This window comes from Athene noctua, chromosome 2, assembly GCF_965140245.1.
Source record: "Athene noctua chromosome 2, bAthNoc1.hap1.1, whole genome shotgun sequence".
Taxonomy (NCBI): Eukaryota; Metazoa; Chordata; class Aves; order Strigiformes; family Strigidae; genus Athene; species Athene noctua.
In genome coordinates, this window is record NC_134038.1 from 9,212,996 (window position 1) to 9,228,963 (window position 15,968).

The 15,968-nt window shown below is 44.6% G+C and overlaps 1 protein-coding gene across 5 annotated transcripts in view; it reads left to right on the forward strand.

Moving 5' to 3' along the window:
• ST3GAL1 (ST3 beta-galactoside alpha-2,3-sialyltransferase 1) overlaps window positions 1–15,968 on the forward strand; it is an 85,087-nt gene that overhangs the window by 52,047 nt on the left and 17,072 nt on the right. For 4 of the 5 annotated variants that reach the window (XM_074898398.1, XM_074898399.1, XM_074898400.1 and 1 more), the window contains one exon: window positions 6,085–6,927. In XM_074898398.1, coding sequence (XP_074754499.1) covers window positions 6,616–6,927 — 312 coding nt within the window. In that variant the 5' untranslated portion in view covers window positions 6,085–6,615. Of the gene's footprint in view, window positions 1–5,734; window positions 5,757–6,084; window positions 6,928–15,968 lie in introns of those variants that run through there. The other variant, XM_074898402.1, reaches the window with a different exon arrangement.

The window sequence follows — 15,968 nt, forward strand, 5'->3', positions numbered from 1 at the left end:
GCATTTTAATAAATCCAAGAGCAATATACCAACTGGCTTGCCCGACTTTGATGCTACAACCCTGTTTGACAGTGGCAGTCAAACAGATTTATCCCTTGCAGCATGGTCAGGGATGGGGCAGAAGAGTTACAGGTCATTTTCTCCCTGATTAAATGGCAGGTGAGACTTGGGGCTGCTTTTCGATGGCTGTGGGCTCACAGGACAGCAGCACCTATGTCACCCCTGTGAGGATGTAATGATGGACACGAGAGATGAGCCAATTAGCTCTGAGAAACAAAACACAGCCTGATTTTAATTAAGTTACAGATGGAAAAGGGTAATGTCATGTGGCTGGTACGTTTCCAGAATTGCATCCTGTGGTGGCTTTTTATGTCTGAGAAGGATGGGGCTCACCTTTGCCTGCCAGTGCCATGGGGCCAGTGGCACGTGAGAAGTCACACCATGAACAGGCTGAAGTCATAGAGGTTGTGCTGGGGCACAGGCAGCACCCCCTCATGTCTCCAGCCCTTGTGTGGCCTTCAGTGCTTGGTGAGATTGATCTTCTGGAGCTGTAGGAGACAGACCAGAGGTCTTTCACAGGCTCCTAGCATCCTCTGGTTAAGGGAGATTCATGGATTTGCCATATGTTTAACTCTGATGGGCTGCCAGGCTGTCTCGTAATTGCACAATTCATCTCACGTAGCAAAAGCCTCATGCTCAGAGGTCTCTGGCAAGGTGTCAGACCAATGAAGTGTTTATTTCTAAATGTCAGCCAGCTCTGGGCAGTGGGAGGCAGCCAGTGATGAGCCAGGGCAGGGCAGACGAGCCTGTGGTTTGGAGTGAAACAGTCCCTTCTGTTGTTCCTCTCCAGGCCTAAGCACAGACCTGGGGCAGAAATTTATGTGTATTTTTCCAGGGATGGGCTTTTTGCTGCCCTGGGATGACATCTTCCAAGACTGCTCTGGGCCTTTGTGATTTCAGTAAAGCGAGATTTAACCTTCAATACTCTCCCACGCCAGGGTTTTGAGACTGACAGTTGCTCAAGTAGTTACTCACAAGAAGTGTGGATGGGAAGAAAGTCCCAAAAAGCAGGAAGGATGCTTGAGGACATACTGTTAGTGTTGCCAAAAGGCTTTATAAGGCTTAGCTGGAAAACTAATTTGTCTTTGGAGGTTTTACTGGGGGGGATCTGAGCTCTGCTTCTGAAAATGGGCACTTGTAGTTCTGCTGCCAAGACCTTTCTAGCACAGCACAGTCTCTTGAAGTTAGCACAGTCTCTTGAAGTTGAATTGCAGCAAATCCTTCTCCTTGAAGTATACAATACTGTGGGTCATAGAAGGGTTGTGTGATGGCCACCATCAGTCATCTGAGACCTGCAGCAAGTCGTGTTGTCCTTCCCCAGCTTGTGTCAGGGCAGGTGAGTATGTGGGTTTTGAGTCTAAAGGACATTGGGATCTTTGAACTATTGAAACAGTGAATGGAAAACTGGAAATATCTCTGTACAGGGATGCTGTTCCCTATAGACTTTGTGCTGTTCTGCCTGACATGCTGTGTCTGGAAAAGGCTGGCAACTTCTAACTAGAGAAGTGCCTTTCACACTGGGGTTTTAATGTAAGTTATGGACCAGAAGGCAGAAGCTGGATCCTGAATCATCAACATCTAAGGCAGAGCTCTCCTCAGAGTGCTGCTGGTACTAAGTACTTCTTTGCTAGCAAAGCAGGCATCAAGAAGGGGCCAATCTCTTAGTGTAATGGGACATTTATGACCTGGGGGGTTGAGAAGTGCAATGATTTTTTTTTTTCTCAGTGTTTTTTCATTATTGTTTTCTACATGCTTTTTGTTTAAGACCCATCTTAAAAAAAAAAAAAAAAAAAAAAAAGTAAAGAAATGAAGCATTCTGTAATACCATGTGGCTGACCACACAGATCTTGTGCAATCCCCAAATGCTCTTCCCCCCATAACGTGTCCCGTGCCCCCAGGCAGCAATCCATCTCACTCCCAAAGGTGCTCTGATGTTGACTCTTATGGGTGAGTTTCATGCCTGGGGCTGAGGCTGTCCCCTGGGAGGGGCCTGGGAGGGACCTGCATGTTCCTTCTTCTGAGTCCTTATTTCAGGTTTCCACCTGCCTTTGTGCCCCTGTTCTCCTCAAGGCTGGTGCAGAAGGGCCTTTGATGGGCTGATGGCTCCTGGTATGGGCCTGGGAGCCTTTGGGGAAGGGTGTTATTTGGGTCCCCCTTCTGCTATTGTCTCTCTGTGTTCCTTTGTGGGTGTGTAGATGAGCTTTTATTACATAACCTAACAAGTGCAGTGAGAATACATTGCATCTGTAGGTGGATTTGGCAAAAAAATATTTCCTGAAGGTGTTAAGAATTGTTTTTTATTGGTCCTTGTCTGTTAATTGCCAAATTGGCAAGGGACCAGGGACATTCTTCAGATTGTGAGTTTACAATACAAAAAAGATCTACCCGAGGGGAAAAAAAAAGGGGAAAAAAAATAAAAATAAAAAAAAGAAGAAAAAAAAAGAAGAAAAAAACCCCTCTTTCTGTTCCTTCTTTCTAAAATGCGAGAAGACAATTAAAAGAAACAATCATAATGAATTGATCCCAGTATATTTTATAATATGAAATGTAGACAAAAGATTAAGCTCTGGTCTCATTTATGACCATTTAATCACACCGGGCCCACTTGTATGCTCAGGACAGAGTTTGGAGGAAGCTGCCCCCTGTTCTGAACCTGCCCCCCCCTGCTCTTGCCTGGGACACGTCATTTCACATTTTCCCTGCATTGCATGTCACTGGGGGTTGGCAGCGTAAATAAGTTATCCTGGGATGTACAGGGGTGCTTACGTGGGGGCAAGGGTATATGAAGGAAGAGGGAGGAGGTGTGAAGGTAGTAGGAGAAATCCAGACCACAAATAAGACCTTAAGCACCCAGTCACCTAAGGTAGCTTAACCTGCCGCGTTCATGAGCTGAGCTGGGATAGCTGCTTGCACGAACCCCATACTTAACACCCTGGTTAACTCTCAGGGGACTGTAGCTGGGAGGAGGGCTGGGCACATAATTTAGATCTCCGTACCTTACGTCCCCAGATACTGTTTCTGGGTCTAAGGCCAAGTTAGCCTGTTCACAGATGTACTAATGCCAAGGTCACACTGAGGTATGTTGATAAGTCCGTGGCTGGCATCACGCTACTTGCTTGTAACGGCTTAAATTAACTATTGCAAATAACGTCAGGAGGTAAAACATTCCCAACAGCTAGGGTTGGCAGTCCTGCATGGTCTCCCACACCAGCTGTGCTTTGGCATCCTCCCTGCCCTTCCAGCTTCCCAGCACCTTGGTGAATCATATGGAAACCCTTTTGTGAAGATTTATGAATATATGTGAGCAGAGGGAGATGCAGGGATGGTCTAAGATGTTGTGCAAGATTCTGGGAAGAGTGAAAGTACTGATGTCTGGGTTGGATCTAACATGTTTTTTAAGAAAGGAAAAAAATTGTCCAAGTCACAGTGAATTCAACAAAAGCATTTTCCATTCATTTCAGCCTCAGGTTCTAAATCACATTTATAGTCCCCAGAGCCTTTCTGTCAGGTTATATATATATATATATATATATATATTATTTTTTTTTTTTTTTCTATCATGAGTATCCATCAGAAACATGAGCACTCACAGGAAACTGTAAGTAGTGAGTAGCCGGTGTTTATTTCCACACTGGAAAAGGTATTTGGGAGTTCTGCTGGTTTCTCACCTTTCCATCACGTGCTATAAAAGACGGGATGATTAGGAGTTTGAAGACACTGCAGTCCACTGCATAAACACTGGTTTGGGCTTTTTTTTTTTTTTTCCAGATTCTAAATATAAGTTTAAACTTAGCTCAGTTACCAAAAAAAAAAAAAAAAAAATATTCTGGTGAAATGAGTGTTTGTTTTGGAGGCCAGAACTGTTTCTTTTATGAACAATACTCCATTTCACAGGCTTTTCCAAGAAATGCTGGATAATTCCCCTCCCTCCTCCATTAAAAAAAAATAATAGAAGAGCAGGAGTTGTGTTTACAAATATTGAATTGGCCCAGAATTAACAGCAGTAGGGGTTCGACCCACCAGCATCGTAGCTCTTGAATTATCTGCTCCATAAATGGAGAATAATCAGTTTGCTTCTGGGATTTGGCATATTTGGGGGGGTGTGGGGGGGGGTGGGTGTTAGAGGCTGTGGTTTTGTTTAGACTAACAACTACATCCAGGCTAGTGAAGCAAATGTGTTTGGGGCTGCTCTCCGGCACAGAGGCCAGCTGGTGTGGATGGGGCCATGCACAGGGGCTGTGCTCTTAAGCTCCTTTTCTAGCTCTCCAAGGCACAATGGCAGCATCCCCACCACCTTTTGGGTTACAGTTCCTGATTTGTACCCAGGAATAGTTTGGAAGGTTTCTGGTTGGCTCCAAAGTTTTCCTCTAAAAACTTAAAGCGAGAGCAGGATTGTTCCATGGTGCTGTTTAATTTACTGGTGCAGGCGAGCCTGAACAGCTGGGGTTAATAAAGCCTTTTGTTATCCAGCCTGACCCACTTGTCAGCCCTTGAGCTCCTGTAAATGCATTTGTAGGGGCCAGACTTAAAATAAATCTCGAGGTATTTGGCAAACAGCAGCTAATTGTATGGCACACACTACCCATCACGTGCTGCGGATGAGAAACTTGAAGCAGAGCAAAGACTTAAGACCAGGGTCTGAGTCTCCTGCCTTCACATTAGTCTTTACAGGATTTAGTAAATATTTACATACCGCCTCTGAAAACCAGGTCTGTGCTGTCTCTAAGACACTGTATCAAACCCCTTGGAAAAGCAGCTTGGCCTTGGGCAGCTCCTCGTGGATTCCCAGGAGAAAAGCCAGCAAGCAGCCAAGCTGGGGATGCTGTGCCCAGCCCAGACCTGTGGCCACCAGATGCACTTCCTCCATGGCTAGATAACCACTGGATTTGGGTGATGAAACGAGGGGGATCCTGCATCAATGTGGCACACAGGATGGGTTAAAATGGTGGGGTTTAGCACTAACAGTTGCAGTTTTGCTGTTTGCTGGCCTGAAGCCTACAGCTGAGCAGCGAATGAAACTTCTCTTGCTGGGCTTTTGCTTGTTCATAAATTGCACATAATCTGACACAGTTGTTTCTCTGATTCTTTTTCTTTTTTTTTTTTTTTTTAATCAAAAGAGTGTTGTTTAAGCAATGGCACTTTGGGGGCTTTTTGCAAACATCCGAAGTTTTAAAAACCACAATATGTTTTTCTTCTCACGAAACAATTGCATTGTGGGAGGAAGGGTTTCATTTTTTTGACTTTTAAAAACTTGTTTAAATTACTGCTGCCAGGCAGGGGACACCAGGAGGGGAACAGAGAGCAGTTCTGGGTCCCTTTGTATCCCCCAGCTCACCGAGGCAAAGCAGCTCCCTGCCTCTGCCGGGTTTGGGGTCTCACGGGAACTCTCTGAAATCACAGGCTGCCCTCACCTACCCTTCCTTGGCAAGAAAAATAGCAATAATCTGCATGAAACAAAGGCCATTTATACTTCGATTTCCCCTGTCTGTCCCAGGATGTATGAGCTGTTCTTGTTTGGTTTTCTCTGGATCACGAGTCCAGCCCTGATCCTTAAGAAATTAAGCCAGTTGTGGGGAGGAAGAGAAAGGAACGGATTCCTCTTCCTCCCTATCCTGCTCCTCCCGTCTTTGCGGAGTGCTTTTTGTTCAGCTGCTTTGAGTTATGAAAACGTCCCCGCGTATCTTGTGGTTATCAAGGTCAGTCTGAGGGAAGGAGGTGAGTCATTGCCATTCAAAGGGCTACAAACTGTAATTCAAATAAGGCCTGAGCACCGGGGTTGATTCAGTACAAAGGGGGTTCAATGTCCACAGGTTGATGCTCTGCCCTTTTGGAAATTTCAGCCTGAAACTTCTCAGTATGCAAATACAGCAGCAGAAATTGCAGCTGGTGCTGCTGTGTTGAGGGCTATGAGCTGATCAGAAGTTTTAGGATAGGCAGAGAAAAGCAAATAAATTATGTTGGGAGGAATACAAAAAACTTTCTGACGATTTTTCTTTCTTTCTGTGTGTGTGTGTGTGTCTCCAGGATGCAAACTGCTCCCCACGGTTTAAATGGACATCATAGCACATCTCTCTGCTGGAACGTGCATCCCAGGATAATCTGATCCTTTGTGAACTAACTTCCAAGAAAAAAAAAAAACAAAACACACAACTCTTCTTTCTACAGTTTGGTTTCTTTAATTTATGGCTTGCTCTCACACAGAAAACCTACATTTTAATGCTGATATTGCTCCTGTCTAAATCTTCTGTTACGTGGAAGGATAAAGGGTCTGTCTTCATTGAACCCTCATCAGGAGGGGTTAACAGCAGGTCACAGAGAGGTGGGAAGAGACTTAGAAACACTGTGAGAAGGTGAAAGGAAACACCCAGCTTTGCCTTTTTTAAACTCATGTGGAGGAAACAAAGCTTCTTCCATTACGGATGGAGGTAGTGGAGTCGGTACGTTCAGCCTAAGCCCAAGGTGGTAACTGGGAGGCACCTGCAGCACCCTTTTTGCCTTACATTGGACCCTACATTGTACTTGGTCAGCGGTGACGGCAGAACCTCAGCGGGAAACATGGTTGTCGTAAGGAGGAGGAACGTGAAAGTGTTTACCTTCGCCTTTTTGCTCATCACAGTAACGTCATTTCTGCTGAACTACACGCACCAGGTGACCACAACCACCTGGGATCTGAGACATCTCATCGTGCAGTTTTCAGAGCAAGTCCAAAAACTCTTCAAGTACCCCAGGAGACCATGCAGCTGTCGCACGTGCATTTCTGAGCTGGGACATTCCCTCTGGTTCGATCAGAGATTTAATTCAACTATGCAACCTTTCCTGACCTCACAAAATGCCTTGATCCCAGAAGAGAGTTACAAGTGGTGGCTGGTAAGTGGGAGGTGTGGATACAGCCCGGCGTTCGTGCAGCGGATGTGGTGTGAGGCTTTGAGTGATGCCAGGCAGATAGCGAGAGACGGTTTCTGCCAAAAAGCATTTGCTGTCTCAGCTGACAAGGCAGAGGTGGAAGAAAGTGGGTGTTTGTGCTGCTGTTTAGCTTGCAGGCTCTCAGAGTGCACGTTCACTTGCTCCAAGCTAGAAAAGTCCCTAGCAGAGTTAGGCAGCAAATCCAGAATTTGCAGATGTCTACATTGCCTTTTTTCTCCTTTCTCTTTGAAAGACTAAACTTCATAAGCCAGCTTGTTTCACTTCAGATGGTTAAAAGGGCTTTTGCCATTCGAGGTAGTAAAGCAAACTCGCTGTGAAGTGTGTAATTACCCAGGGGCTGTCCCTACCTTAAGACATGTAAACAATGAGCAGGCTTAAATGGAAAATTATTAATTCCATGTTTATGAGAACAGCCTCAGTTGTGGCCGATAATGTAAAACGGGTCTGTAAAGCACACGGGTGGCCATGGGTCATGGGGAAGGAGCAGCCCCTGCGTATCCTTGAGCACGGTGGTCCAGTGAGCCTAATCCAAGCATCACAGAAGCTAGCAGATACCTTGTTCGAAAAGCACAGAAGGGAAGAAGGTGTATCCTAATGTTTTGCCTAATTAAAGCCCCTTTTGAAACAAGACATTGATTAAATGGATTACTCTCGTCCTGTGCCGCAGAGCTGCTAAAGCACAGCGACCCCAGCAAAATAGCAGTTTCATAATAAGTGGCTTTCCTCCTCTTTAGAAAAGTAAGTCTCCCTGTGCCTTTCTTTGAACACACAACAGCCTGCAGCTTGGTGTCCTGCGGTGAGCACAACCCTTGATGTTGAATTCGGGGCTTTTAGCCATTTCCTGGCACCCTGGGGAGGCCCCTCAGGCAGGCACCCACTTTGGAAGTGGGGGCATTTAGCTTTTGGAAGAGGCGGCAAAGTGCTGTGGGAATGAGGCTGTATCTGATTTATTACTTCTCACTCCAGTGGCTTTTGCATTTACTCTTGAAAAAGATGCCACTGAACTTCAACATCTTTTACTGTTGCATAAATGATTTCCTTATTTTATGATGAAACCCTCCTTTTTGCTATGAGTCTCACATACTCCAGGTGTTGCATCATTTCACCTGCCCCTTGGCCATGACTCAGATTTCCCATTGTTAACTGTAAAGCAAGACAGAAGAAAAATGTTAGCAAGACGTTTTGGCTTACACCATCACTTTTTTTTTTTTTTTTTTTTTTTCCCCAGCCTTCCCTCTGGTCCCCACATTTCCTAGCTGGGCTTTGCTAGAGCCATGAGAAGGGAAGATGGCAAGCTCAGGTTATAATTCTTGCCCTGGGGTGAGGTTTCACCAGGGAGCTGAGCTGTTCTAAGGGCTGGCAGTTTTTGGAGGAGGGAGGATACCCCGAATCGAGGTCAATAGATGAGAGGATGAGGTTGTTCATGGACACCATGAGTGTTGAGGCTGGTTGTGAAGTGCCTCCCTATTGCCTATGAGTACAGGAACCAGGAGCACTCAGCACCTCAAGGAGGTGCCGAGGAGAGGGTGGGATGATCGGTCTTAAACCCTCATCGGTGCAGGGGCTGCACTCCTACAGCAGCTGGGCTGAGGAGGAGTCCTGTAAGACACAGCTGAGTGGACAGGGTGCCTCTGCTGAGGGCTCTGCCCCCAAGGGCCTGCACATCGCCCCCGAATGAAGACACCCTGCATTCTGCACTCAGCCCCCGCTCTGATTTAAACATGAGGTTTGAATACATTCTCTCTTTAAAAAAAATAAAGGGAAGGCTTTTAGTACAGAAGTCCAAATTTCTGATTCTCTATCTTGTAGTGAAACTGGGAAAAAAAAGTGTACAAATGTCTTACTTCAGCCCAACCTGAAACAGATTTGGGGGGGGTGGGGGGGGAGGATAGTTCCTTTTTCAGCTAAATTAAAAACAGTTACTTTCAGGACAGCCAAAAGTCTTCTTTTTCTTCCCTGCCAAGCCCAAATAATAACTGTCCCTTAATTTTCGGGGCTGAGTAACCCTATTTTTAGTGTTTTCATTCATTTTTCTGAATTCAGGTCAAGTTCAAAGAAAATACACCACTTCACAAAATCAAAGGAGTTTTTACTTAGATGGTAAAAATAAATCTTCTAATATTTCCATAGTTTTTCCACTGTATTTTTTTCAGCCAGAAGTTATCTTCAGCCAGAAGGTATGAAATATTTTGGTGATCCCCAAAACTGCATTGTATATTGGAAATTGGCTAGTTCCTGAAAATACTTGTCCTAATCTCTTATAGATGGAGAAGGTGCCCTGACTACTCTGAAACAAGCTTCTGGGTAAATCCAGGCATGGTGTGGCCTCAGCTCCTCATTGCAATCTATTTCCTATACACATTGCTTTGGGTAAACCTTTCCAAGACAGTCAGTGTCATTTCTAGAGTAAGTAACTCCCAGGTGCATCCTGACTGTACTCCCTTTTTGCTGTTCATTTTTAAACTCATCTTCAAAGTGATTCTGAGACTTCAGCCAGTCTTGAAGAAAACATTGCTCATGGCCATGTTTTACTCTCTCTTGCTTTGCCAACTCAATAATTTGTGACTTTTTACTATATTAGTACTTTAAAGATGAGGCATGAGGAGACCTTAGATTGCTTAAACTTAATTTCAGGGGAGAAATGACTGTGTGTTCACTCTCAGGAACTGACTTCAGACAACGTGGTAGTTTCGTTATGCTGTAACTGAGACAACGATAACTGCACTGGAGTTACTTGTTACAAGGCTGCAACTTTCCTGTCAAGAGGAGACCCATGTGACATGCTTGGACTAAACACAGGCAGAGCCCTTGCCGGAGAGCTGTCTGTCTCCCAAGCTCAGTCTGCCCTCCCTTCCCATTAACCCTGTGCTGTATATGTGAATAAGGATTATTCACCCAAATAGTCCTGTAGCATTAGTATCCCTCCACTTCTAGGAAGGCAAGATCTGATTTCAGAGCCTAATGACCAGTATTCAAGATGAGGTGACATCTGGGGCCAAAGGGTGGGGTGATTTCACTTGCTTGCAGCTCTTCATATGGCTGCCAGGCTGTTTCGTGGTTTATTTGGAGAATATATTGTTTAAGCTCTTCCAGCTTGGTAGGATGTGGCCTTTTGGAAGGAAATATTCATGGTTGCTGTGAATAAAATTACATTGTCGATACTGGACTTAGCAGTACCACCTGTGTGGGTGTGAAGAAGCAGGGAAGAAAAGGTCACTGCCACCACGCCCGCAGTGGCTCATCTTGCTTCACTGGGCTGGGCTGCTTCTGGAGAAGGCACCTGAAAATGTACCCGGCTGTTTCTGTGTTCACGGAAACAAGGGGGCTGTTGTCAGGGCTGTTACTGGCTCTTCATTTGCTTAAATCTACCCAGCTGATAAGTTCTCCTTTGGTTACTTTAATCTGGTAAGAAATAATGGCCCAACTTTTCCTCCTGGGTACACCCCTGCAGCTGCTCTGTGCTTTTTGTGACTTAAAGGTGAACTGGAGTCTTCCTCTCTCCGAGGTGATCTGGGCATTAACAATACTCCAGACTGTAACCAGCTTATTAGAAATTCCTCTCCTCTTTCTTCCTTCTCCTCTCTCCTCTTCTTTACCTGTGTGTCTGTCTGTCTATCTGCCTTCCCTCTTCTTACACTCAGGGACTGTGAGAGTCTCAGTGTTTTGGAATGTGGCACCTTATGTTATGTGATGCATTTCTTTCTGTTTATATTTTCTTACCCACCCTCCTGAGCTGGTTCACCTGCAAGGTTTTCATTGTTGTTCCATGACACAAATGCTGTGGACATTTCCACTAAATTTAGTAACCTGTATATAAGGAAACAGGGCAAGAATTATATGCTGTAACACAGCATAGCATTTATTTATAGTTTTCTTGGTTTATTCTCAGGGTTTTTTGGCATTGTTTTTTGTGGTCAGAAAGTATCAAAAATATGAGATCAGAACCTGCTGTTCTAAATCCAAAATAACCCTGTTGAGGTTGATGGATTAAAGCTGTGATAAGTAAAATCAGGCTCAGAGTTCCCTGGCAATTTTATCTGTAGCACATTGTTCATAAACTACCATGTTATAACAATTTTTATCTAGAGTCTTATGATATTTGAGGGTTTTGCTTTCTTTTTTTTTCAGAAGAAATCTCAGCTCTTGGAGCCATGTGATCAACATATCTAAAAGAAAATGTTAGCTTTTAGTCGTTATGTTTGTAGGAAAAAACATAATATATGGTTTAAAGATTTGCTAACCAGACGACAAACAAAAGGGCATCCCCAACACATGCACTGGGGAAGTCATGGAAGCTTCACTTATTTTTAAGAACAGCAGCAGAGCTGTCTTGGCACCTGAGTCATGCATTTTGAATGCTCTTTGTAGAAAATTTGCCCAAATACTTTGATCACCAGAAGTCGTCTTTAAAACTGGGACGCTGTCTGTGATTCTTTGAAAGCAATACAAAGGGCTCTGTGCTTTGAAGGTAGAGTGTTCACAGCAGAAGGTGGTACGAAACCCAGCCCAGGTCCCCAGCTTCAGTCCCTGTGCCCGCTAGATTCGCAGTCCCCCCTGGTGTTGCACTGCTTGGGTGCAAGCACGAGATCTGGACCAGACTTGGACATACTAGGAGAACCTGATGCTGGGCTACCTCTGGCAAGCCCCCATGTACACCCAGCTGGGCTGCAGCTCCAGCGAGCACAGATAGATCTGAAGGTGGTCCAAGCTCATGGGTCCCTCTAAGCATTGCAGTGCTCTCTGCCAAGCTGCAAGCATCCTGCAGCCAGAAATGAGGGCACACAGAGCTGGCAGAGGCAGGGTCTTTGCTCCTTAGAGTAGCATGGAGATGACCTGTACCAGCCACGGAAGTCAGAAATAATACAATTTGGCATATGCATATTACTGTGTGTTATTTGCATAATACATGCACATTACAGTCAGATTTGAGAATGCATATATTTGACAGACACAAATCATTAAACAAAGCCCGAACTCTTGAAAGCCCCTGTATTCTCCTCTTTAATCTCTTTGATGCATAGTAATTGCAGGACATTAAACATAACAATAATAACGCCATATTTTCCAGACCAAGGAAACATTTTTCAAATTGATGGTTCCCTTTTAACCTCTCCTTCAGTCTGCAAAATGGAGATTACCTGGATTTGCCCCATCAGGCTGATGCTAGGATTAATCTTTGTACAGTGTCTTACAGCTGGGAAGCGTTGCAGGAGTATTAATGCCTCCGAAATGCTGCAGCAAGGCAATTAGTAGCCGTGCAAAAGAGATTCTCATGGGGCTTTATTTCCTCATTATCTTTTAAAAACAGTTTAAAAAAATTAGAAAAGCCACAAAACCCAGTATTGCTACACCAACTTCCCCAGGCTGCCTGGCTGTGTGCTTGCAGGGCTGCCCCAGCAGTGCTGGCTCTGCCAAACCCACAGCTATACCTGCCTGTCCACCATGAGGGCTGTGTCTGGGTCCATGCTCCATCTGCATCCACATCACACCAATGATTACTGGTTAAGCAGAGTATTTTCTACCTGCTTTAGGAAGTTGGAATTTTGAAGGTGTATTTAAAACGCTGCCAAACTTGTCTATGGATGCAGGATGCACAGGCACCAGGAGAGCTTTCCTTTGAGGCTCTCCTGACTGTAGCTGTGTCCTCACCGCTCCAAGCTATTAGCTCTGAGCAGCCTTGGCTGAATTCACACCTCCATTTGCATCCCTTTAGCTGAGCTTTGGGTATTGCTTCTTGGCAATTGCTGGCAATGTGGTGATACCAGAGAGCCCAAGGAAGCCTTCCTAGAAGTTTATAACAGTGAAGTCCCTTTTCATTCTTAATGGAGGCGTGTACCCAGTAACGAAAGGAAGAGCAACAGGCTCTTCCTTGGAAAGCCATTCTTGGATAAAGAAAGAAAGGTCATAAACTTTGAGAGTTCTTTTTTCTTTTTTTTTTTTCCCCCCTCTGCTTTTTTAAAATAAGGTCATGCAAAACCAGCTTGTAAACTTCTGTATGTGAAGTGGGGCGTTTCAAAGGCCAGGATGACAGAGTAGTTTGCCTTCCCTGTGAAGGTGATTAGGAAACATCTCAATCTGGACTCCCAATTATAGTTTTTAACAACCTAAGGTGAAGAGTTGACTCTCAAGTGCTAGACAAATATTTTATGGAGGCGAGCTGGAGTTTTAAGTGATCTAGTGATAATTTATATGTGGACACAAGGTGGGTTAAGATGCTTTTTGGACTTGGGCAACAGGTTAAGCTGCATCATTAGATACAGCTGTTGTTTGCATAGACTTCTGAGAAAAGCAGCCACTTCACTCAGGACACCAGTCAGGTATTTCAGTGTATTTAAGCCCACTTCTAGCAGCTGTATTTATACACACATTCCTGGCACACATCTATGGCACTTGGAGGGAGGATGCTGTCCCAACAGAGGCATGTGGCACTGCTATGGCTCTGCCTTGCATGTCAGGGACAGACTTTCACCCAGTGCTTCTATCAATTTATGGGAAAGACCAGACTGGAAAAAAAAGACACTCAAAAAAAAAGACAAAAATTTGGTGTGGGAAAGTGAACTTGTGGCTTGTAATTGTAATGCTATTAAAATTATCTTTTTCAAGAAGTCAAGTAAACATAGCACAGTAAGGAACTGGCTGCACATTAAGTCTGAACTTTTAAAAACTATCTGCCTTGAATTTAATCAGTTTCATTGCCCAGTCTGCTCTGTTTTGCTGAAATGTCAAAGACTAGCCAGTGCTGATTGAAGATTAGGCCTGAAAAGTATAGTCCAACCACATAATCACTGATGAAATTAAACAGAGCCATTTTAATGATGGATGTCTTATTTTATAGATGTTCACCACACAGTGCAATAAGTTCATCATCCTATTTGAGGTCACTGAGGGAATCTAACATAAGTAATAATATCTGCTGTAGAAGTTGAGCACAACCAAGGGATGGTAGGATGATGGTGTCCTGCTTTCAGGCTGGTGTTGGTGACCATGTTTTAACTTAGTGGCAATAGACTTACCCTAGACCAACAGCAGCATAACAGAAAGAAAAGGCAGATCCCTGTTCTGTGTAACTGAAAGTGTCTATCCATGATAATGTTTCTACCATTTTAATGCATCAAACGGCAGTCAATATTCCATGTCCTTTCTTCATGATGCTATCATTCTGGCTGAAAAGGCAAATTACCTTAATAAGGGGGCTCAGGCAATTAGAATTTTCTGAAAATTACCTTCCTCATCTGAATTTTCTTAGTCAAAATCAGTTCAAGAACAGGTTTTTGGTTTGTTTTTTTGTTGTTGTTGGTTGGTTGATTGTTTTTTTTTTTTTTCCCCCAGAATAACTATGTTCTTAAAAATGTTTTAGCGCATGTTTGGTGGTTTTCCCTTTAATTTCTTGAAGACAGTTAAAATCAGTTCACCTTTACAGAGAGAGAGTATACATGAGTGTACGCACATCCATGTTTAAATAACTCAAAATAAGTTCCTTTTTAAAGGAACACCTGACACTACACTCTAAGACATCTATGAAGTCTCCATTTATCTTGAAGGCTTCGGGCTTTCTAATATTAAGTGTTTTTCACATATTTAGAGTAAAAACAGGTTTAGACTGGATTCATAAAGAATATATAAGACTTTAGATATATGACCACATGTTTGTAGCATCAAATTTAGAAGATAAGCTTTTTCACCTAATTGAGCCATCCACTGAATAGTGACATATGCGGTAATAATGGCAGTGCTTGTCTGGACATCCCAATTACCTTGTATCCTAATCATCTTGTACAGTCCATATATGAGTATATAGGCTAACAAGCCTTAGCAGGAACATTAAGTCTATGTATGCAGAGAGACCTGGACAGGCTGGAGCCATGGGCTGAGCCCAACTGGGGAAGTTTCACTAAGGGCAAATGCCGGGGGCTGCCCTTGGGCCACAACAACCCCCAGCAGCGCTACAGGCTTGGGGAGGAGTGGCTGGAGAGCTGCCAGTCAGAGAGGGACCTGGGAGGGTGATTGACAGCTGGCTGAACAGGAGCCAGCAGTGTGCCCAGGGGGCCAAGAAGGCCAATGGCATCCTGGCTTGTGTCAGCAATAGCGTGGCCAGCAGGGACAGGGAAGGGATCTGAGCCCTGTACTCGGCACTGGTGAGGCCGCCCCTCGATTCCTGTGTTCAGTTTTGGGCCCCTCACCCCAAAAAGGCCATTGAATGACTCGAGCGTGTCCAAAGAAGGGCAACGGAGCTGGGGCAGGGTCTGGAGCACAGGTCGTAGGAGGAGCGGCTGAGGGAACTGGGGGGGTTTAGTCTGGAGAAGAGGAGGCTGAGGGGAGACCTCATCGCCCTCTACAGCTCCCTGAAATGAGGGTGCAGAGAGCTGGGAGTGAGTCTCTTTAACCAAGTAATAAGCGATAGGACAAGAGGGAATGGCCTCAAGTTGCACCAGGGAAGGTTTAGACTGGCTATTAGGAAGCATTTCTTTCCAGAAGGGGTTGTTGGGCGTTGGAATGGGCTGCCCAGGGAGGTGGTGGAGTCCCCATCCCTGGAGGGGTTTAAGAGTCGGGTCGACATAGCGCTGAGGGATGTGGTGTAGTTGGGAACTGTCAGTGTGAGGTTAACGGTTGGACTGGATGATCTTCAAGGTCCTTTGCAACCTATTTGATTCTGTGATTCTCTGCAACATTTCTTTGTTTCAAGTTATTGGCCCCAATGTTATCTTGTAGCTTTGAGCTCCACAGACTCTTGTTCAGTTCAGAGCAAATAAGGTTGCTTTACTTAGTTCTGCAAACAAACAGCACAAAATTTAAACAAAAATGATAGTGATAAAACTGTTTGTGTGAGAGAGAGAGAGAGATAGAACAAATTAACAGTTCCTGGTGCAGTGGAGGGAAACGCATCAGAAACTAAGGCCAAATTACCCCAGGCTGTTGCTGGGAGTCATGGGAAAAGGTGTTTCTCCTCTCTTCCTCCCTGTCTCTCCTCACCCTAGGCTGGCAGA